This window comes from Suricata suricatta, chromosome 12 (assembly GCF_006229205.1).
Source record: "Suricata suricatta isolate VVHF042 chromosome 12, meerkat_22Aug2017_6uvM2_HiC, whole genome shotgun sequence".
NCBI lineage: Eukaryota > Metazoa > Chordata > Mammalia > Carnivora > Herpestidae > Suricata > Suricata suricatta.
In genome coordinates this window covers 12,162,070-12,183,147 of record NC_043711.1, presented here as the reverse complement: position 1 = coordinate 12,183,147, position 21,078 = coordinate 12,162,070, and the positions used below count along the sequence as shown (strand labels likewise).

The following is a 21,078-nucleotide window of genomic DNA, read 5'->3' as shown; positions in this document are numbered from 1 at the left end:
TTCTTTCTTTTCCTTTCCTTTCTTTTCTTTTTTTTAAAGTTTAATAATTTTGAGAGAGGCAGAGACAGTGCAAGTAGGTGAGGGGCAGAGAGGGAGGGAGAGAGAGAGAGAATCCCAAGCAGGCTCGGTGGTGCCAGGCCAGAGCCTGTCAGGGGGCTCAGACTCACCGGATCATGACCTGAGCCGAAACCAAGAGTTGGACACAACCAGCTGAGCCACCCAGGCGCCCCGAGGCTCTTTTCCTTCCATTGGCTATCTAGCTGCTTCCGCACTGTGTGTGGAGCAGGCCTCTCTCCTTTTCCTGGATGGCTCTGCACCTCTGTCGGGCCTCTTTCTGGGCTCTCTGCTCTGTTCCCTGGCCCTGTGTGTCTGCCCCTCCATCGCTGCCATGCTGCCTCCGTTACTGCAGCCTCATCGTGAGACATCACGTAGACTGGCTCCTCCCACTTTCTTTTTCTTTTTCAGAATGTTTAGCTATTTTGATTCCTTTGCCTGTCTCCAGACATTTTAGAATCATCTTTTTATCTACCAAAAAGTCTTATTGGGGTGTGGTAGGAATCAAGTTAAACCCGCCTGTCAGGGGTGTGCGGGGTTGCACACCCCCCACCTCCCCACCGCCTGCCGTAGGGCCCGGGATGCTTGTTCCCCCTTTGCTAACCCTGCCCAGAGCCTGTCTCTGACTCGGCCAGGGTAATAGCAGGCGCTGGCCTGTCACTCTCTTTTGTAATACGGAAATTGAACATTTCCCCCAGCTTTGCTGCATCTTTTCTGAGTCGCCCTTCTCTTTTACTTTGCTCATTTTGAAATGAAGGTATCTTTTTCTCCATGATTCGTAAAAGCTCTTTCTCTCATCAGCGTTCCCCTTCTGTCAGCAATGCTCACCTTAGCTCTGGTTTAGACACCGCCGATGGGGCAGCTGGGGAAAGCTGGCCGTTCCTGGGCGGTTAGGGATGCCCCAGTGTTTCCTGATGTTTTTTGAATGCTGCTGAGCTCCCATTTACTCAGCTGCAGAATATGGCTGTGCACATAGCCCAGATGGTGGCTTTGTAAGCAGGGAGGGCAAGCTAATGCCAGGTGGAAGACAGAAATGCAGGATTATTAAGTGAGCACTGGGCTGCGTTTTTGCATCCGCATCTGGTTTTCCAAGTAGAAACTCAGACTGGGATGTCTTTTAGTGTTACGTGCCTAATTCCTGCAAAACTCGGCAACTTGGTTGAAAAACACAACCATTTGCATTTCCCTGATGGTGAGTGACATTGAGCATCTTTTCATGTTCTTTGGCCATCTGGGTGTCTTTAGGGAAATGTCTATTCCTGTCTTCCGCCCATTTTTAATTAGATTATTTGCTGTGTGTTGTTTTTTTTTGTTTTTTGTTTTTTTCTGTTGTTGAGTTTTATCAATTCTTTTTATGTTTTGGATTCTAACCCTTTTTTGGATATGTCATTTGCAAATATTTCCTCCTATTCAGTAGGTTGTCCTTTAGTTTTGTAGGTTGTTTCCTTTGCCACGCAGAAGCCTTTTATTTTGACCTAGTCCCAATAGTTTAGTTTTGCTTTTGTCTCCCCTCCCTCAAGAGACCTATCTAGAGGGATGTTGCCACTACCAGTGTCAGAGAGATTATTGCCTGTGTTCTCTCCAAGGATCTTTATGGTTTCGGGTCTCACATGTAGGTCCTTAATCCATTCTGAGTTTATTTTTGTGTATGGTGTAAGAAAGTGGTCTAATTTCATTCTTTTGCATGTTACTGTCCAGTTTCTCCAATACCTTTTGTAAATTTCCCATTGGATATTCTTCCCTGCTTTGTCAAAGATTAATTGACCATATAATGTGGGTTATTTCTGGGTCTTCTATTCTGTTTCCATTGATGTATCTATGGGTTTCTTTTTGTTGTAATACCATACTGTTTTGATTAGTATAGTTCAGGAATATAACCTGAGGTCTAGAATTATGACACCTCCATCTTTGTTTTTCTTTTTTCAAGATTGCTTTGGCTATTCAGCGTCTTTTGTGGTTCCATAGAAATTTTAGGATTGTTTGTTCGAGTTCTATGAAAAGTGCTGTTGGTATTTTCATAGGGAGTGCACTAAATCTATAGATTGCTTTGGGTAGTACAGACATTTTAACAATATTGTTCTTCCAACATCACCCATCATCGGGGAAATGCAGATCAAAATCACAATGAGCTGTCATCACCTCATATCTGTCAGAATGGCTAAAATCAAAAACAGGAAACAGCAAATGTTGGCAAGCATGTGGAGAAAGGGGAACCCGTGTGCACTGTTGGTGGGAATGCAAACTGGTGCAGCCACTGTGGAAAACAGTGTGGAGGTTCCTCAAATAATTTAAATAGAGCTATCCCACTGGATGTCTACCCAAAGAGTACAAAAGGGATATATGTACCCTTATGTTTATTGCAGCATTATTTACAATAAGCAAATTATGGAAGCAGCCCAAATGTCCATTGATAGATGAATGGATAAAGAAGATGCGGTATGTGTTATTCAGCCATAAAAAAGAATGGAATCTTGGCATTTGCAGTGATGTGGATGAAACTAGAGAGTATTATGCTAAGTGAAATAAGCCAGCCAGAGAAAGACAAATACTATATGATCTCATTCATATGTGGAATTCAAGAAACAAAGCAAATGAACAATGGGAAAAGAGACAAAAGAAGATTTTTTAAATTTTAAAAACTTTATTTATTTTTAAAGTTTAATTAATTTATTTTGAGAGAAAGAGAGAGTGTGTGTGAGTGGGGAGGGGCAGAGAGGGAGAGAGAGAGAATCTCAAGCAGGTTCCACGCTGTCAGGGCAGAGCTCAGTGTGGGGTTCAAACTCATGAACTGTGAGATTCTGACCTGAACCAAAGCCAAGAGTCAGAAGCTTAACCAACTGAGCCACTCAGATGCCCCAACTTTTTTTCTTTTTTTAAAGATAGAGTGTGAGCAGAGGAGAGGTGCAGAGGGAGAGAATCTTAAGCAGGCTGCACGCCCAGTGCAGAACCCAACAGGGGCTCCAGCTCATGACCATGACATCATGACCTGAGCCGAAATCAAGAGTCAGACACTTAACAGACTGAGCCACCCAGGTGCCCTCCCCTCTCCCAAAGACCCTTAACAACAGAGAACAAACAGATAGTTACCAGAGGGGAAGTGGGGGTGGGTTGGGGGGGGGGGAATAGGCGATGGAGATTAAAGAATACAGTTATCTTGGGGCGCCTGGGTGGCTCAGTCAGTTATGCGTCCCGTTTTGGCTCAAGTCAGTATCTCGTGGCTCAAGAGTTCAAGGCCTGAGTTGGGCTCTGTGCTGATAGCTCAGAGCCCAGAGCCTGCTTCAGCTTCTGTGTCTCCTCTCTCTGCCCCTCCTCTGCTCATGCTCTGTCTCTCTCAAAAATAAATAAATGTTTAAAAAAATTTTAAAGAATACAGTTATCTTGAGCACTGAGTAGTATATGGAACTGTTGAATCACTATATTGTACACCTGAAACTAACAAAGCACTGTGTGCTAACTGCGGTGGAATTAAAAAAAGAGAGAGAGAGATATGACAGTTAAAAAAAAAAAGTAAAAAAGAAAATACATAGTCATGATGAGGTCTTGGTTTTCTTGGGGAAATCAGTGACAGGCCACGCTGGTTTTCAAGTCAGTTTATATACTTGAGTTGAGTCTCACACTCTGACCTCTTCAGTGGAATAAAATGCGCGATCACGTAGTCACGAGTGTGCATTTTCTCAGGCTGCTGGGCATGGGAGGCTCTGCTGTGCTCCAGTGCCCAGCTGCCTGGGCTATTTTTGCAGCGTGCAAAGTAGGTTAGGGCCAGATGACCTGGGTGTTCCTCTGGCTGGCTCTGTCACTCATTGGCTCTGTGACCCAGGGCAAGGTAACCTCAGTCTGACCACCTGTACAATGGATTCCTGTGCCGGAGTGTTGCTGGACGATTGAATCAGGTACTGGGTGGAAAATACTGAGTGCTTTATAAATGGGACCTCCTGTTTATTAGTGCAAGGAATTAAACCTTTTTCTAAAATTTCTAGAACAAGGGCACTTGAGTGGCTCTGTCGGTTAAGCATCTGACTTTGATTTCGGCTCAGGTCACAGTCTCACGGTTCATGAGCTCGAGCCCCGTGTCAGACTCTGCTGACTGTGCAGAGCCTGCTTCTTGGGATTCTCTGTCTCTCTCCCTCTCTCCATTTTTCCCCTGCTCACATGCCCCCCCCCAATAAATAAATAAATAAAAGAAAACGTAAAAGTCCTAAAACAAAAACAAGTTTCCTTTAAAAATTGCCGTTTTGAAATGAGCAAGGCTGATTTGTTTCACATAAGAGCATGTCCTTCCCTGGAAGAGGGGGAATTCTCCTGATTCTAGGCACAAAGATTTAGGAAGGGTCCTGCCTGTGGACCAAAGTGGGGATCCTACCTGGGTGGATTCAACCCTGGGAGGTTTAGGAGTGGCTGGACCACCAATCTTCAGAAGATTTCCCTCCAAAGTGGTTCTGCTGTGTTCTTCCTCCGTCTCAAGCTGCTCTCCCCAGCCTTAAAACTGTGTGTGCTCACGGGACGGTGGTGTTTTAAAGCCCACCCCCCAGAGGGTGGACCCGTGCTTGGTATGCTCCCCTCCCTGTCTTCCCCGCTGGTAAACTGCAGATCGGCTGGAGGAGAGAGCGAGGCCACAGAACGCTTCGTGTTATCTCTGTGTATTTTAAGATATGACAAGCAACGGAAAGGTCAAAGTTCTGAGTGAACCTCATCAATGGTTCAGTCGCTGTAAGCTAAAGATGGCCTCTTAGCAGTGAGTTGGCGAAGGAGAGCGCCATCCCAGGCTGGCTCTGTCCCACTTCCATTTCCCAGGACCCTCACCCAGCTCTCCACAGCCTCTTATCCTGAAGGCCCCGTCTCCCCTTTCTGCCTGTGCCCCAGGCTTTGTTGGGGGTCAGGCAACAGTGAACAGAGCAGGTGTCCACTGCCAGAGCGCTCTGCCCAGCAGCCGGAACACTCCCTCTGGGAGCCGCCGCCTGCACTGGTGAGTGGGCTGTGACCAGGGTCTCTGCCCAGGAGCCGGCCACATGGACTGTGTCACCGGGAGGTTCATGGTGTTCGCTAGCAGCAGGGGCCTTCGGTGGCACATCGGGCAATGTGCGGACCTGACTCCAGCCTCCCCTGGACGAGGCCGTGTGGTGAGAGGAAGTGCCAATTAGATCTGGTGGTTTCCCTTCTTTCTCCCCTTCTGCTTTTGCAGTAGCTGCAGTGTGAGCATTCAGACTGCAACCTCTAATTGCGGTGTCTGTCCCAGCTTACCTAAACTGACTTCCCCAGAGAGGAGTAGTTGAGGCTTCTCCGGTGGTTTTTCGTCACTTGTGGACCATGCGGGATTCGTCCCTAGCCGTAGACTGCCTGGGGGATGAGCCCTTGGCACAGACGGTTGGAGCTTTGGGTCTGGTGCTTCAGAGGCGTTTCCAGACTGTTCAGGCTCTTGTTTTCTTGCTTGTGGATCCAGGAGCCCAGAAGCATTTGGGAAGTTTGAGGCAGGTGCTAACTGTATGCTCTGAATACCACGACTTTGGTCACTGGAATTATAGTAGCTTGGAAACCTCTTTATTACCTACTGTGAGATCTTAAAAAAAAAAAATCCCACTGGAATTTCAGACTCTCTGCTTACTGGTGGGAAGGGGATCTTTGCCATCAACGTGGACGTCCCTGGGGCCTGCGCATTCCCTTCCCGTGAACCCGCGGCACCAGATGTGCTGTCAGGACCCGGCCACTGTCACCTTGACAAACAGCCTGGCTGCGGGCCTTACCTCCTCTGAGAAGATGAGGTCACGCGGGGTGTGGTGGAGGGCACTGCCTCGAAGGTCCCTGGGAGCTGAGGGTGACAGTGTAGGGCAAGTGTGCAGGGGTGGGGGGGGCCGGTGGCTGGGGCCACGTGCTTACCTCTCCGTCCTCGCTGTGCCACATGACCCTAGACCGTGGGGGTTACTTTCTCTAAATGGTGATGTCTTAGGGATCTGATGGCTGGAATGTGGAATGTCCTCTGGCTGAGCTGAGGACTGTGTATCCTGCCCGCCGCAGTAGGAGTGGTCACTGGCCGGCTTCCTCCCAGTGGGGGCCAGTCCATGTGCATCCCTTGGTGGCTGGTGGAGGGCGGGATGGGTGGGGACCAGATCTGGGGCAGGGAAGCTGGTCTGAAGCTTGCGTGTCTGGTGATTCGTGACGGCATGCAGAAACTCCTGTTCTGGTTCTGGCCCCAGAGAACAGTCTCTGCGGATCGGGCGTCTTTGTCCCTCTGAGCTCCTGAAATGTTGAGATCCCTTCATTTGGAGAATGGGAGTCAGTTCAGCCGCTGCTGCTTCCTGAGTGCCATGTGATTCGTGTAGGAACTAGGACTTGTGACAGTGGTATAGTTTCCGCTTCCCAGACTGAGTAAGTATGAGATCCATGTCTAAAAACAAGTGTGGTCGGTGTAGAGAGAACGTTTGAAGTGGGTACAGTTTGGGGCGCCTGGGTGGCTCAGTTGGTTAAACGTCCGGTTTCGGCTCGGGTCATGATCTCACGGTTCATGAGTTCGAGCCCGCATCGGGCTCTGTGCTGACAACTAGCTCAGAGCCTGGAGCCTGCTTTGGATTCTGTGTTTCCCTCTCTCTCTGAACCTCCCCTTCTTGAGCTGTCTCTGTCTGTCTCTCAAAAGTAAATAAAAAAACATTAAAGAAAAGGGGCTACGATTTGATTCTTCACTGTTGTACATTTTAGCGGTGACACTTTGAGGGGATGACACGTTGAGGGCGGGGCATGTCCACTGTTGACCAGTGTCTGTGGTTTTGTTTACAGATTCCCACCGGGAACCCATTATACGAATCTTATTACAAGCAGGTAAGTTTCCCTGGTGCCTTTTGGGATCGAATTAGAGAGGGTGTGTCCTGAACGGAAGCCCGGCATGGCCTCCGTCCCTTCCCGTCCCTCACGCTCTCAGCTGGTGGCCGGTGGGCCGTGTGCCGCTTCGTCTGCCGTTCGTTCACTGCAGTCTTCTCACTAGTCGGTCCCCTTTCCAGGTAGACCCGGCATACACAGGGCGCGTCGGGGCGAGCGAGGCTGCGCTCTTTCTAAAGAAGTCGGGGCTCTCGGACATTATCCTTGGGAAGGTATGTGAGCACTGATCATCACGTCTCTCCTGAGGCCGCCCTCGGGGTCCCCCCCCCCCCCCCCCCGGCAGGCGAAGGCCACACGCCTGTTCAGAGGGGATGCGCCTCCTGGGTAGCAGGCCGGCCAGGGTGGGCCTCTCAGGCTGTAACTGGTGGGTAGTCCCCTTACTGCTCAGGCAGCAGACAGGAGGCCTGAGTGCTTGGAGATCTTGACAGCTGGCAGATTGATTTTGGCTCTGGGGCCGAGTGGACCTGAGTGTTCTCCAGGCTCTGCCCCTGGCCAACTGTGTGCTGGGAGGGGGTGGGGGGAGGGGAAGGTTATTCAGTCGTTTCACATTTGCCACCTCACTGCCAGCCCAGGGGTAGCCACTCCGGTCCACACCAAGGCCCACGTTCGGCGGCGGCGGCGGGCGCTCCTGCTCTGTGAGTGACGGGCAGGGATCGGCAGTTGTGTTCATGAACATCTTTGTGTCTCCACAGATATGGGACTTGGCTGACCCAGAAGGTAAAGGGTTCTTGGACAAACAGGTATTTACACGTATACACAGAGCAAGTGGAGGGGCGTGGGCCAGGCAGGCTGGGTCACCTCTGCACTTCCTTCCTTGTTATCACTGCTGACAAGTATTACTAGACTTAGTGAGTGTGGTCATCAGACCGTTTTCATTTTGAAATAAAGGTCTTTTGAACACTTGAAGCCGTCTTTTCACAGTTAGCATATCTTCTAAGATTTTTGTATGCTTGAAACTGATGCAAACGTTTTCAGAACGTTCTATTTTGAAATAACTTAAGGCTCGGGGAAGTTGCAAAAATAGTTCAGGGAGTTCCGGTGAATCCTTCCTCAGCTCCCCACTGGGAGGGCTGCTTATGCGTCACCAGGGCCTGACGCTCAGACCCCAGCGCGGTGCTGAGCTAGAGGCCTCACTCAGGGCTGACTGGTTGTATGTGCACTTTTTGGGGTTTTTCTGAGTGAGTAGTGCTGTGTAATTGCATCAGCTGCATAGACTCATGTGATCACCACCGTGGTCACGACACAGAACTGCCCAGCCCCCAGAAGGACCTCCTGTGTTTTGCCACGGCAGCCACACCCTAGTCCGTGGCCACCACTGGTTCCTTCTCCATCATAATTTTGTCATTTTGAGAATGCTCTATAAACGGAAATGTACAGTTCTTATCAGACGATTTTAAATGATCCTATTTTAATTTAGTTCAGTCTTTCCCCAAACTGTATCCCAAGGGATGTCCTTCCTGGTGTCCCACTGTCCATGAGCTGATCATTGGGAAAGCACCATCCGCTCTTCCTCCCTTTCACACTGTACCTCTGCGCGGTAAAAGGTTCTGTGGGTCCTTGTGGGCAAGAAACCAGTGAGCTTTGTCTCCTGCAGTTCCCGTCAACTTCTTCACGTTCCCTGTTCTGTATGCTCTACTCGGGCGTTCTGTGGACTTGAGTCTGAGAAAGGCTGAGCTAGTGTTTAGCTCTTTGAACAAGTTTCAAAGACCGTAATGGTATTTAGAGCGTTTAAGACAGTTCATGTTCTTAGGCTATTTGATCAATTAAAAGAAGTTAGGCAGTTATGCTGCGTGAGTCCACTAAGCCAGTGGCACGGCCCGTTCTGGGGTTAGGAGGGTGAGGAGGAGTTATGGCCCCTGATGGCCTAGTTCAGGTCCTTTGTCCCTTCATGGGACATGAGCCTATTTCAGGCCACAGGGGGATGAGTGGGAGATGCTGTGTGCAGCAAGACCAAGGGGAACGCAGTGAATCTTGAGCGTTAATTCCCAGACAGCTGTGTCTATTTCAAACCCTTTTATTTATTTTTTTATTTTATTATTTATTTATTTTTTATATAGTTTATTTTTGAGACAGAGAGAGACAGAGCACGAGCGGGGGAGGGGCAGAGAGAGAGAGGGAGACACAGAATCTGAAACTGGCTCTAGACTCTGAGCTGTCAGCACAGAACCTGATGCAGGGCTCGAACCCATGAACTGTGAGATCATGACATGAGCCAAAGTCGGATGCTTAACCAACTGAGCCACCCAGGCGCCCCTGTTTCAAACCATTTAAAAAAAAATCAACATATATTTGAGTCATCATTTATTTATAATCTTAAACCCCAGTCTGCTACTTATCTAATCTAGCATTTTCCTAAATGTTGGGAGCTCATTATTGCTTAAAATACATTTATTTGAGGGGCATCTGGATGGCACAGGATGTAGAGTATGCAACTCTTTTTTTTTTTTATTTTTTATTAAAATTTTTTTTTAATGTTTTTTATTTATTTTTGAGAGACAGAGACAGCATGAGCAAGGAAGGGTCAGAGAGAGGGGGAGACATAGAATCTGAAGAGCATGCAACTCTTGATCTCGGGGTTGTGAGTTCAAGCCCCACATTGGTCATAGAGCTTACATAAAAAATAATAAAGATATAAAAAATACATTTATTTGAAATTTTGCTGTGTTCAGAATGTAATGCATTATGTCCACTTGGGCATATTTATTTATTTATTAAAATTTTTTTAAATGTTTATTTTTGAGAGACAGGGAGAGAGCGAGTGGGGGAGGGACAGAGAGAGAGGGAGACACAGAAGCTGAAGCAGGCTCCAGGCTCTGTGCTGACAGCTCAGAACTCACGGGGCTTAAACTCATGAACTGCCAAATCATGACCTGAGCCAAAGTCGGGCCGTTATCTGACTGAGCCACCAGGTGCCCCTGGCATATTCATTTAAACAGTGCCCCAGGGTGAGACCAGTTCAGCTCAGCCCTCTAAGTGACTTTTACACGTTCAGTCTTCAGTGTCGGAGTGACGTGCGATCCTTCTCTCTTGAAGCCCACGGCTGCAGACAGCTTACCTCCTGTCATCGCCAGCTGGTGTGTTTACACCTCCCCCTTTTTTTGGATTTGCAGGGTTTCTATGTTGCACTGAGACTAGTGGCCTGTGCACAGAGCGGCCACGAAGTCACCCTGAGCAATCTGAATTTGAACATGCCACCACCTAAATTCGTAAGTGTCAAAATCCTTCAAGTTCACGTTCTTCTAATATCAGCTGTCAATCCATGTTTTCTGTCTTTTTTTAATCAAAGGGAAATTCATATATAACCTAAAATTCACCATTTTAAAGTGAATAGCCTAGTGACATTTGGTACACTCACAGCGTTGTACAGCCGGCACCTCTCTCTAGTTGCAGAACGTTTCATCACCCCAAAAGGAAGCCCTTTCCCACTAAGTAATCACTCACCGGTTCCCTCTCCCCCAGCCCCTGGCAGCCATTAATCTCTCTGTCTCTCTGGGTTTACCTGTTCTGGGCACGCTATGGAATCCACGGATGTCGCTTTCAGGGTTCGTCCGTGTTGTAGTGGGTGTCGTGCTCCGTTCCTTGTCATGGCTGAATCAGGCTGCAGTGTATGGTCCAGCTCCTTTTGTTTATTTTTTTCGTCTGTGGGTGGACATAGTAATTTGTGTTTCCGCATTTGCACACCTGTTTCCAGCTCTTGGGTCTGTACCTCAGAGTGCAGTTGCTGGGATGTGCAGTAACTCTGTGTTTAACTTTTTGAAGTTGTTCCTCATTTAGAAAGCACTTGGAAATGTGTATCCATTAACACGTCCTCCGTAGTTTGATCCTGGGTGAGCATTTCTCTTCCCTTACAGCACGACACCAGCAGCCCTTCGATGGTCACGCCGCCATCCGCAGAGGCCCACTGGGCTGTGAGGGTAAGTGAGCCCCGGTCGGCGCCCCTCAGCGGTTCTTTGAGCCACTTGCGATGTCCAAAACATTGCCTGGGGACGGCCGTGTCGCTCTGTGTCTGAGTGAGTTTGCCCCGGAGTCTGCCCACGACACCTCGTCAGATGAAAAGCTCTTGAAACGGCCGTGACCTTTTCGGGCGTTGCCCTGCTGAGGCAGTTAGCAGAGCTTCCGGTGACGGATCCTGAAGATTTTACAGTTACAGTTTGCATTTCTAGGCCTTGTTCTGTGGTTTTTGCTGCCCGGGTTGGTTAATCAGGATAGAAGAGGCAAGTGTGCAACTCGGCAAGTGTGAAGACCTTCAAGATGTCTTTGTAGCTATCTCTCTTCTTTCTAGCAAGTTCGCGTGTTAGTCTTTCTTCTCTGACGCTCTCATTGCTCTTTGAGAAGCTTCTCTAGGTAGACAGGGACCGGCTCCATGTCCCATGTCTTTCTAGAAGCAGGAAAGAAAGACAGGAGTGGTATCTTCTAAGGGGTACAGAATTAGTCCTAAAGGAAATGCGCGTGGGGCCTGCAGACAGCCCACGTACTGAGTCCTCACTCCCCCCTCGTTGTAAGGGGACTGTCACATTTCCTCCCTTTTGTTTGGCTTAAATACTGACATTAATAACAGTATTGCTATAAAATCAAGACACCTCCCCCCACCCCCCGCGTCAAGTACATTTGTCCTGTTTTTATACAGTTTTTCTGTTCCCTCCTTGGAAGAGTTTGGGCAGGGGGAGAGTGGTGCAGGGACAGGGCGGGAGGAGGCCTCAGGTGACCAAGGGATTGCGAAGTCGCCCCAGTGAGCAGGGGAGCACTTTGCTGGCTGCAGACACGGTACCAAAGCAGTTCCTTCTCTGTAGTTGCTCAGCACCTGCTTTGAAAAAGAGCTGCTTTGTTGGGGAAGACAGTGCTCGAGAGATCCTGCTCCTTGGGCTGCGCTGTGGCCTCACGGGAAGGGCGGGCGCCTGAGGAGGCCGAGAGGCAGGGATGGTGCTGTGATGCGGGTAGACCGTTTTCAAGTTTCAGTCAGAGAAGCGCTGGCAGCCAAACCGGGGTGGCGGGTGTTCTGTTGGGGGAGCGACACGGGCTCACACAGGGCGTGCGTCTCGGCCTCCAGGACCTTGTGCGTACAGACTCGGCTGGTGCCCTCATTTCTGTTTCCTTTTTTCTTTTTAATTGTGGTAAAACATATGTAACATAAAGTTTACTGTCTTGACCGTTTTTAAGAGTTTAGTTCCCTAGTGTTGGGTGCGTTCACACTGTGGTCCATCTGTCTGCACTGTTCATCTCTAGAACTTTCTCCTCGCCCCAAAGTAAACCTCTGTCCCCATGAAACACTAACCCCTTCCCCACGCCAGCCCGTGGTGCCCACCATCTGCTTCCTGTCTCTGGGAGTGTGACTCCTCCAGAGGCCTCGAGTAAGTGGGAGGACACAGCACCTGCCCTTCGTGAGCTGGCTTCTGTCCCAGTCATCGTGACGTCCTCAGGGTTCACCCGTGCTGTAGCCTGTGTCAAAACCTCCTTAGTTTTTGAGGCTGAGTAATAGTCCATGGTGTGGATGCACCACATACCAGTTGTCCATTCTGCTGCCAGACTCTTGTTGGGGGTCTGGTCTTTTGAGAGACCTGGTCAAGGTCTTGTCTTTTGAGAGAGAGCGAGCGTGAGCAAGCACGGGAAGGGCAGAGACAGAGGGAGACAGAGGATCCAGAGAGGGCTCCTTGCTGTGGGGCTTGAAGCCACGAACCACAAGATCATGACCTGAGCTGAAGTCAACTGAGCCAGCCTCTTGAGGGTGTTTTCTTAGCGCACCCAGCAGCTCTGGCTTGTGGGCAGAGTGGGTGGTGAGGCCTATGCCATCCCCTGGGGCCAGTGGCCGCGGGCTTTATTTCCGGAGGAGGGCAGGTTTGGGGGCCCTGCCCGGACCCTCCTCACCGATGGCCCCTTGGGCGTGCGGCCCACAGTTCGTGCTTAACAGTGGACTGGGCGGCCTCTGCTCTGCGCTGTAAGTCCTACTCACAGCTCTTCGTTCAGGGGCTGCGTTAGAAGTGTTTTCTTTACTGTGAGAGTTCTTCCTCTGCTTAAAGTTGACTTTGGTAATTAGTTGCTTAAGTCTTTTTTTTTTTTTTAATGTTTATTTTTGAGAGAGAGAGCACCAGAGAGAAAGTGCAAGTTGGGGAGGGGCAGAGAGAGAGACAGAGAGACAGAATCCAAAGCAGGCTCCAGGCTCTGAGTTGTCAGCACAGAGCCCGACATGGGGCTCGAGCCCATGAAATGCGAGATGATGCCCTGAGCCAAAGTTGGACGCTCAACCGGCTGAGCCACCCAGACACCCCCTCAAGTCTTTGGTTTATTTATTTATTCATTTATTTTGTTTTTACTTTTATTTGTATGTATTTTTTGAAGAATTTACTCCCAGGCCGTAAGTTTTTGTAACTTCAGTTTCTTCTGGGCTTTTTCTTCTGTGCCACTGCCTCCTCTGGTTTAGGAACAGTGTGCCCTTTTTCAGGAAGGACCAGCTCAGTGGGGCAGGGAGGGCTCATGTATGGGCTAGTCTGCGCTGCTTCTGGGGGCTTGCTTCACCTGGATGTGCTCGGTGACCAGAGAATCTCCATCTAAGACCTTAAGTTCGGCATTACTCTGCATTTTTAGGCGTGTGCAGTAAAAACTCAGCACTCTTTTTGGCCCATGGGCTGTGCGTCCAGCCGCACGGTCTGGCCCAGGCGCACCCCCACCTCCACCATTGTAGCATCAGAACGGCATGTGTTGCTCCTGCAAAGTGACATCTTTCAGATGCTTGGTGGCTTTTCGGATATGCATACCCTTGATGGCCTGGGCAGTTTCGTGTGTGTTCTTAAAGTGAACGCGAAGATTTGAACCATCGATTTGCGTGATTTTGTCGGGTGTTCCGGGTCAAGTGCATAGTGAACCATTTTCAGAGATCACCTCAGGCCGCTTACGGGAAGAGGAGGAGCAGTGGCTCCTTTAGTCTCTGTTTTTTTTTTTTTTTTTTATATTTGGTTCTTGAGCCCTTTTAGTTCTGTAGGTTGATGCCCCGATTTCAGTGTTTGTCTTAATGAAGGAACACCCGTTTAGGCCTTCATCTTTCTCGTCCTGGTGTGCTCCTGGGAGGGGGAAGGGTGGTCCTCATCTCCCAGGCAGCCCCTGTGGTGGAGAGCGAGGCCCCAGGCCAGGCCCTGTCTCCCTGTTGACCTTGGCCACCGGAGTCATAGTTGCCAGGGAGCTGTTCCCTTCAGGGCAGAGGTTTGCTCTGAACTGCCGTGAGGCTGTCCTGTCTTTTAGGTGAGGCCAGTGGCGGGTCCTTGCCTGAGTACATCCAGCTTCATCCAGCTCCTCTTGGATTCTCACACAGGCATGCTTTCTTTCCAACCAGGTGGAAGAAAAGGCCAAATTTGATGGGATTTTTGAAAGCCTCTTACCCATCAACGGTTTGCTGTCTGGAGACAAAGTCAAGCCGGTCCTCATGAACTCCAAGCTGCCTCTTGATGTCCTGGGCCGGGTAAGTGGTTCCCTCACACCCTGCACGCTGCTGAATGCCGTCGGCCCCGTGCTTGCTCCCCACGCGCACACATGAGGCTTTACACACGGCCGGGGACCGTGAGGGGGCTTTGCAAGGGTCGATGTGGGTGGAGACCCTGTTACAGCCAGGCTGGCTTAGGGCCTCCCCAGCCTGCGGGAAGATGCTGGCGTGGGCCCATTGCACACGTGGGGAGGCAGCTTCAGAAGTGATCTCGCTGTCCCAAGGCCCAGAGACGGGCAGCGGTGAGATTTGAACCCAAACCTGAGATCTCCCTGTCTCTGTGTGCTTCTGGGGAGAAGTGTGGGAGCATCTGTCTATAATTCTTTTCTATTTAAAATTACTTTTTTTTCTGCCTAAGAGCTAAGCAAAATAAGTTAGCAGAGCAGACAGATACCGTATGTTTGCACTCATAGGTCTAACAGGAGAAACCTAACAGAGGGCCATAGGGAGGGGAAGGGGGAAAGAGAGTTGGGGAGAGAGAGGGACGCAATTCATGAGAGACTATTGAATACTGAAAATGAACTGAGGGCTGAAGGGGGAAGAGGGGAGATGGTCTTGGAGGAGGGCACTTGTGGGGAAGAGCACTGGGTGTTATATGGAAACCAATTTGACAATAAACTTAAAAAAAAAAGAACTTAAGACAAATGCTATTTTTTTTTATTCTTTTGAGAGAGAAGATGCAAGTGAGTGAGGAGCAGAGAGAGAGAGAGAGGGAAGTGGGGCTCTTGTTCACCTGAAGCGGGGCATGAGCTCATCCATAGTAGGGCTCTAGCTCCCCTGATGTGGTGCTCGAACTCATGAACTGTAAGATCATGACCTGCCTGAGCCATAGTCAGATGCTTAACTGACTGAGCCATTCAGGTGCCCAGATGAAGTTACTTTAAATTCTACTGCAAGTTTAGAGAAAATTTTTGCATTCTCTTAAAACAACAACAGAAAAAGCCCTCAGCTTTTTTTCTATTAAAGACAAATTTTTTAAGTACAGCTTTCTGTTCCAGACTATTTTCCCTCCAGTGAGGTTTGCATCCTGGTCCTGTGTTTGCTCTGTGCAAAGCTCAGTTCTGCAGGGCTGTCTGTACTGAGTCCCTCGCTCTGGACTGAGAAGGGAGGGATATTGTCAACTGTCTGGACTGGATTGCAATGACGTGGTGCGCACAGGCCCAGAGCAGGGGGCTGAGCACTGTCCTTGCTATCCTAGGCCATGCCTGTGGGTCTAGCTCCTGACCTTTGGTAGAACCTTTGAGAAAGGTGCAAATTCCTGTCCAGTTGCATTCACCTGATAATGTTTCTTTTTATTATGACTTTTGGAGACACTGGCCTGCTTGGTAGGACCCAGGTAGAGCCCACCTTAAGAGTTGGTTTTGAGAGAAAGCCACTAAGGGGGTGCCTCGGCTCAGTTGGTGGCTCAGTGGCTCAGTCTGACTCTGAGTTTTGGCTCAGGTCATGATCTCAGGGTTTGCCAGTTCGAGCCCTGCATTAGGCTCTGCACTGACAGCATGGAGCCTGCTTGCAGTTCTCTCTCCCCCTCTCTCTGCTCCTCCCCACTCTCTCTCTCTCTTTCAAAATGAATTAAAAAAAAAAAAAGGCCACTAAGAAGAGGAATCTCTCAAATCCTTTTGTTCCCTCTTGGCCGTGGCATGGTGTCGGTGGAGCTCTGTGATGGGGACCCTGGCTGGTCATCTGTAGTTTTTCCTAGGCCTGACTTTTAATTGCAGCAGGATGGGGTGACCCGTTCCTGCACATTGTGTGCCTTTATTTGGCAGTCCTTGCAAAATCCCTGATGATGGATGTAATCATGTTGTAGAGCCAAATAACGAGCAAGACAGAGAGATAGACAGAGGTGGAATGTGCTTCGTCAGAAAGGGGGCTTGGCTGGAAAGACTGCATTCTGCCGCCGGCTGCCCTGGCTCTGGGTCTCGTGGTAGAGGGTCACTTCTCATCTGCAGCTCTCTCCTTCCCTCCTTGTGTCCACACACCAGCCTTAGGCGGACCTGTTCATCCATGTACACATGTACCCGTGTCCGTGCCCCTGTCCCCCTGTGCACGTGTGCACCTGCGTCCGTGCCCCTGTCCCCCCCGTGCATGTGTGCACCTGCATCCGTGCCCCTGTCCCCCTCTGAACACATGTGCCCATGCCTGTGTCCCCATGCCCCTGTGCACACCAGCGTCCGTGTCCATGACCCTGTCCCCCTGTGCATGCCAGTGTCCGCATCCATGCCCCCATCCCCCGTGCATGTGTGCACCCACATCCATGTCCCCGTCACCCTGTGCATGCCAGCATCCACGTCCGTGCCCCTGTGCCCCTGTGCACAGGTGCATCTGCGTCTTTGCTCCCGTCTCCCTGTGCACGCATGCACATGCATCCGTGCCCCTGTCCCCCTCTGAATGCATGTGCCCGTGTCTGTGTCCCTGTCCCCCTGTGCACACCAGCATCCGCATCCATGACCCTGTCCCCCTGTGCATGTGTGCGCCCGTGTCCGTGTCCCTGTCCCCCTGTGCACGCATGTACCTGTGTTCGTGCACACACGCATTGATAACCATGCACCCATCCCTCCATCCATGTGTGCATCCATATTGATGCACCCATTTATCTGCACCATCTGTCCGTGGTGCACGCATCAGTACACTCATGCATCCAGGCACCTATGCATACATTCATTCATCCGTGAGTCCCCGCACCAGCCATCCACACAGTCATTCAGGAAGTTTTGGAATCTGCTCTGGACCAGACCTCATGCTGAGCACTGGGAAGAAGAGGATGAAATTAGATATAATCCAGAAGGTTAAATAAATAAATAGCGGTTAAGATCCAAAATAAATAATGGTGAAGATCCTAATAGTTATTTATTGAAGGCTTAACACGTGCCAAGTCCCATCAGAACACTTTGCATGGATGAAGTCCTTCAGTACCTGCAACCACCCTGTTGAGGATGGTATCACTTCCGTTTTCCAGATGAGGAAACGGGGGCCTTCAGAGTGGCCTGTAAGCCTCTCAGGGTCTCATGGAGATGGGAATGAGGTCCTAGCTGGTCCCCAGGGCCCTCACTCTTCCCGGGTGACCCTCTGCCACCCCTTGCTTCCCTGGTGATTGTGATTCTGCCTGGTGAGGACAATGGCGGAGGAGAGATGCCAGATCTGCCAGAGCAGAGGGGTCTGGGGCAGGCAGGGAAGGCTTCCTAGGGTGGGCACTTCTGCGTTGGGTTCTCCAGAGTAAAGAGATGGGTTGCCAGCGATGGGCCATGAAGGCCGGGTGCAGGGCAGCGTGGGCACAGGTGTGCTGGGGAGGGCTGGTGTTCTCTCTAGGAAGTTCCTCCCCCGGGAGATGTTGAACGATGTCTGGAGACAGCTGTGCCTGTCCCCCCCGCGGTCGGGTGTTGCTGGCGTCAGGTGGGTGGGGTGTCCACCCATGAGTGCAGTGCCAGGGTCAGCCCCGCCACAGAGAGTGGTGCGGTCTCCAGTGTCCCTGGTGCTGAGGTGGGGGGGCCCTGGACAGAGAGAGGCTGTGGAGCCAGGAATTCTCATTCTAGTTCTGAGTCCCTGAGCAAGTGCCGTATCTTTGGAAAAGTTACTCTTTCTGAACCTTTGCTTCCTGAATTGAAACCAGAGGCATAGAGCACTCAGCCTGATGCAGAAAGCTTCTGAAAGGGCATCTGGGAACAGCATGGGGTCCCTAGAGGTCAAGGTGGAGTCTTGGGAAGCTGGGCTGTGGTTCAGGGACCTGCGTAGGGTATAAGAGGCTCCATGTGCCAGGCTCGGGGGCAGGCTCAGAGTGCATTCTAGAACAGTTCCTACGGTGACCCTGGGGAAAGGATTGGAGGTAAAGGGGCCACCTGGAGGCTGTGGGCTCTGTGGAGGATTGGAGAGGCCCAAGTCAAGGACAGCGGCAGGGCTGGGGAGGAGGATCTGCACGTGAGAAATGTTCCTGGGCCGATGTCACTCACGATTGAGGAGGTGCCAGCATGGGAAACAGCACGTGTGGACCCCAGGTATCTGCTCTGGGCACTGGCACCAGACCCAGCATTGTCCCAGTCGGGCAGGCCTGCTTGTTCAGGTGAGGCTGACTTGGGTCAGGAAGCTATTGCTTTGACTGTGATTTAGAAAATCTGTAACAGGCTTTTGACCCAATATGGGAACCTGTACCTGCCTCATCTTGAGGGTGCAAACATACTCTGTGGCACCTGCCTCACCATCCACCAGTGGGAGAGGAGACGAGACCTGGCAGACCTTGAACGTGTGCCTGTGGCCAGGCAGGGCGTGAATGGGGGACGGGGGGCTTGTGTCCGGAGCAGCACCTGTGCTAAACCCAGACCATGTTTCCTCTCTAAGAATTCTGTGTAAGACAATAGAGAGAAAGCCAAGGTGGATGTGATTGTAATTACACTTGTTTGTTAGAAAAAATGAGCATACTGCAAGGGAAGGATCTTGGAACTGACAGTACTTCATCAGCTGATGGTTTTTCAGAGGAAAACCTCCGGGGGGTGGGGGGCGTCCTCTGGTGCATCTGCCTCGTTTGACCCCGGTGTGTACCGACCACGCGGAATCCGAGTTCTGGCAGACACGCTTCCTTCCCCAGGAAGCCTTGGCGCCCCCCCACTCCCCAGTAAGCCTTGCTCTGCTTCCCTTGCAGGTCTGGGACCTCAGTGACATCGACAAGGACGGGCACCTGGACAGAGATGAGTTTGCTGTGGTAGGCCCCCGCCGTGACTCTCTTTTCTACTCTGCTGAGGAAGGAAACACAGCTCATGTGGGGTTTCTGCATTCTTTTTTGTTCCCCCTCTCTGGTTTATTTACATATTTATTTATGTAAAGTTTGTTTATTTTTGAGGGTGGGGGAGGGGCAGAGAGAGCAGGAGAGAGAAGATCCCAAGCAGACTCCACGCTGCCAGCGCAGAGCCCGATGTGGGGCTCAAACCCACAAACCGTGAGATCGTGACCTGAGCCAAGATCAAGAGTCAGACGCTTAACCGATTGAGCCACCCAGGCGCCCCTTCATCTCTGATGTTTAAAAAGTACTTATTTTGATGTACTTTGGATTTAAAGACAAGTGACAGTAATACAGAGGATTCTTTCAGCACCCTCCAGTCAGATTGCCCAGTGTTACTCTTTGACCACATTGCTTTACCCTCCTCCTCTCTGACTCCCTTACCCCACGTGCATATGTATACACACACATCGAATTTTCCTTCGAGCCATTTTGGAGTAAGCTGCACACACCACACCTTTTCATCCCAGAATACTCAGTGTGGATGTCCTAAAACCAAGGAGTTCTCTTACATAACCAGTGTCCAGTTTAAAATCAGGAAATTAATGTGGGCATTGCGTAATTTATTACGGTATTTATCATGTGTCCTGTCTCGTACATTCTTATGTCATTAACGTGTTCTCTAACGATGTTATTCAGATGTTGACAGTTGTCCCTAAAACGTCCTTTGCAGCACAGAAGTTGTAGCTTCCTGTATTAGGTCCCGTAGCTCTGTCTCTCGTGCCCTCTGATCTGGGGCGTCTCATGGCATACGGGCATTTTGAGGAGCACAGGCCAGCAGTGTGTAGAGGGTCCCTCAGCTTAGGGACATCCCCTGTTTCCTCATGACGGTCCAGCCGTGCATGTGGTGGGGCAGGACCCCGCCGTGGTGGTGGCTTGTTTTCCTTGGGGCATGTGCCATCAACAGGACCTGTGCTGTCTCATCCCACGTCGTTGACATGGTGTCCACCTGGCAGTCAGAGCAGAGGCTCCCTGCAGGCTTACTCTTCCCGGGCGCGCCGTCCCTTGTGGGAGGCACCTGGAGACTCTCACCCGCTGGTTCTCGGGGCTTCCCGGGAGTCTCTCAGGGTTCAGTGAGGAGGATGGTGGGTGCCGGATGAATTTCTCATTCTGGCACTTCCTGCGCATTTCCTAGTTAGCTTCCTACGGTGAGGGACTTGTGGCTGAGTGGACTCATGGCTGTATCCTCTGTTCCATGTTTATGATCTTTTTTTTAATTAAAAAAATTTTTTTAACATTTATTTATTCTTGAGAGACAGAGAAAAACCAAGCATGAGCAGGGAAGGGCAGAGAGAGAGGGAGACACAGAATCTGAAGGAGGCTCCAGGCTCTGAGCTGTCAGCACAGAGCTCGATGCGGGGCTTGAACTCAATGAACCATGAGATCGTGACCTGAGCCGAAGTCGGCCGCCTAACTGCCTGAGCCACCCAGGCGCCCCTGCCATCTTTGTAGTCTTTTAGGGGTGTGATATTTTTGCCCATTTGGAGTTCCTCCCAGCTGGCTCCTTTGGTCACATCCTGTCACTCTCTGAGCACTCACTTCCTCTTGGCGTGGTGGGATGCTCCTGGCTCCTCCTGTACGTTTCCTGGCCTAGCCCCGTTTCTCTAGGGAGCCCGGGTCCGTGTAGCGGAGAGCGGTGTTAGAAACTACCGCGTGGGCTCTGGAGTCCAGCTGCTCTCAGCCCGTCTTGGTGGACAGAGCGGGGAAGTAGGTGTGCGTGTAGATGCGCCCAGCAGGCGCCCCAGGACACCGCTGCCTGCCTTCAGGTGTGCCCGTGCCCGAGCCCTGGCACCCCACCCGCTTCTCCTTGTAGTGGCACTGGTGTGTCTGGGTGTTGATCGGGCTCTCGTCCCCTGTAGACTGCCTTCCCCTGGGCCTGTGTCATTCTGTCCCTCCTCTTCTTCCCCATTCCCCCACTTCTTCCCCCTTC

The 21,078-nt window shown here is 50.7% G+C and overlaps 1 protein-coding gene across 12 annotated transcripts in view; it reads left to right on the top strand.

Annotated features, from left to right (window-relative positions):
- The window catches only part of EPS15L1 (epidermal growth factor receptor pathway substrate 15 like 1), an 84,923-nt gene that overhangs the window by 4,656 nt on the left and 59,189 nt on the right, over window positions 1-21,078 (top strand). For 2 of the 12 annotated variants that reach the window (XM_029916675.1, XM_029916678.1), the window contains exons 1-8: window positions 5,310-5,523; window positions 6,820-6,861; window positions 7,041-7,130; window positions 7,611-7,658; window positions 10,029-10,124; window positions 10,770-10,832; window positions 14,240-14,365; window positions 19,014-19,130. In XM_029916675.1, the coding sequence (XP_029772535.1) occupies window positions 5,359-5,523; window positions 6,820-6,861; window positions 7,041-7,130; window positions 7,611-7,658; window positions 10,029-10,124; window positions 10,770-10,832; window positions 14,240-14,365; window positions 19,014-19,130 (747 nt within the window). In that variant the 5' untranslated portion in view covers window positions 5,310-5,358. Of the gene's footprint in view, window positions 1-5,045; window positions 5,172-5,302; window positions 5,524-6,819; window positions 6,862-7,040; window positions 7,131-7,610; window positions 7,659-10,028; window positions 10,125-10,368; window positions 10,461-10,769; window positions 10,833-14,239; window positions 14,366-19,013; window positions 19,131-21,078 lie in introns of those variants that run through there. The other 10 variants (XM_029916670.1, XM_029916667.1, XM_029916673.1 and 7 more) reach the window with 10 other exon arrangements.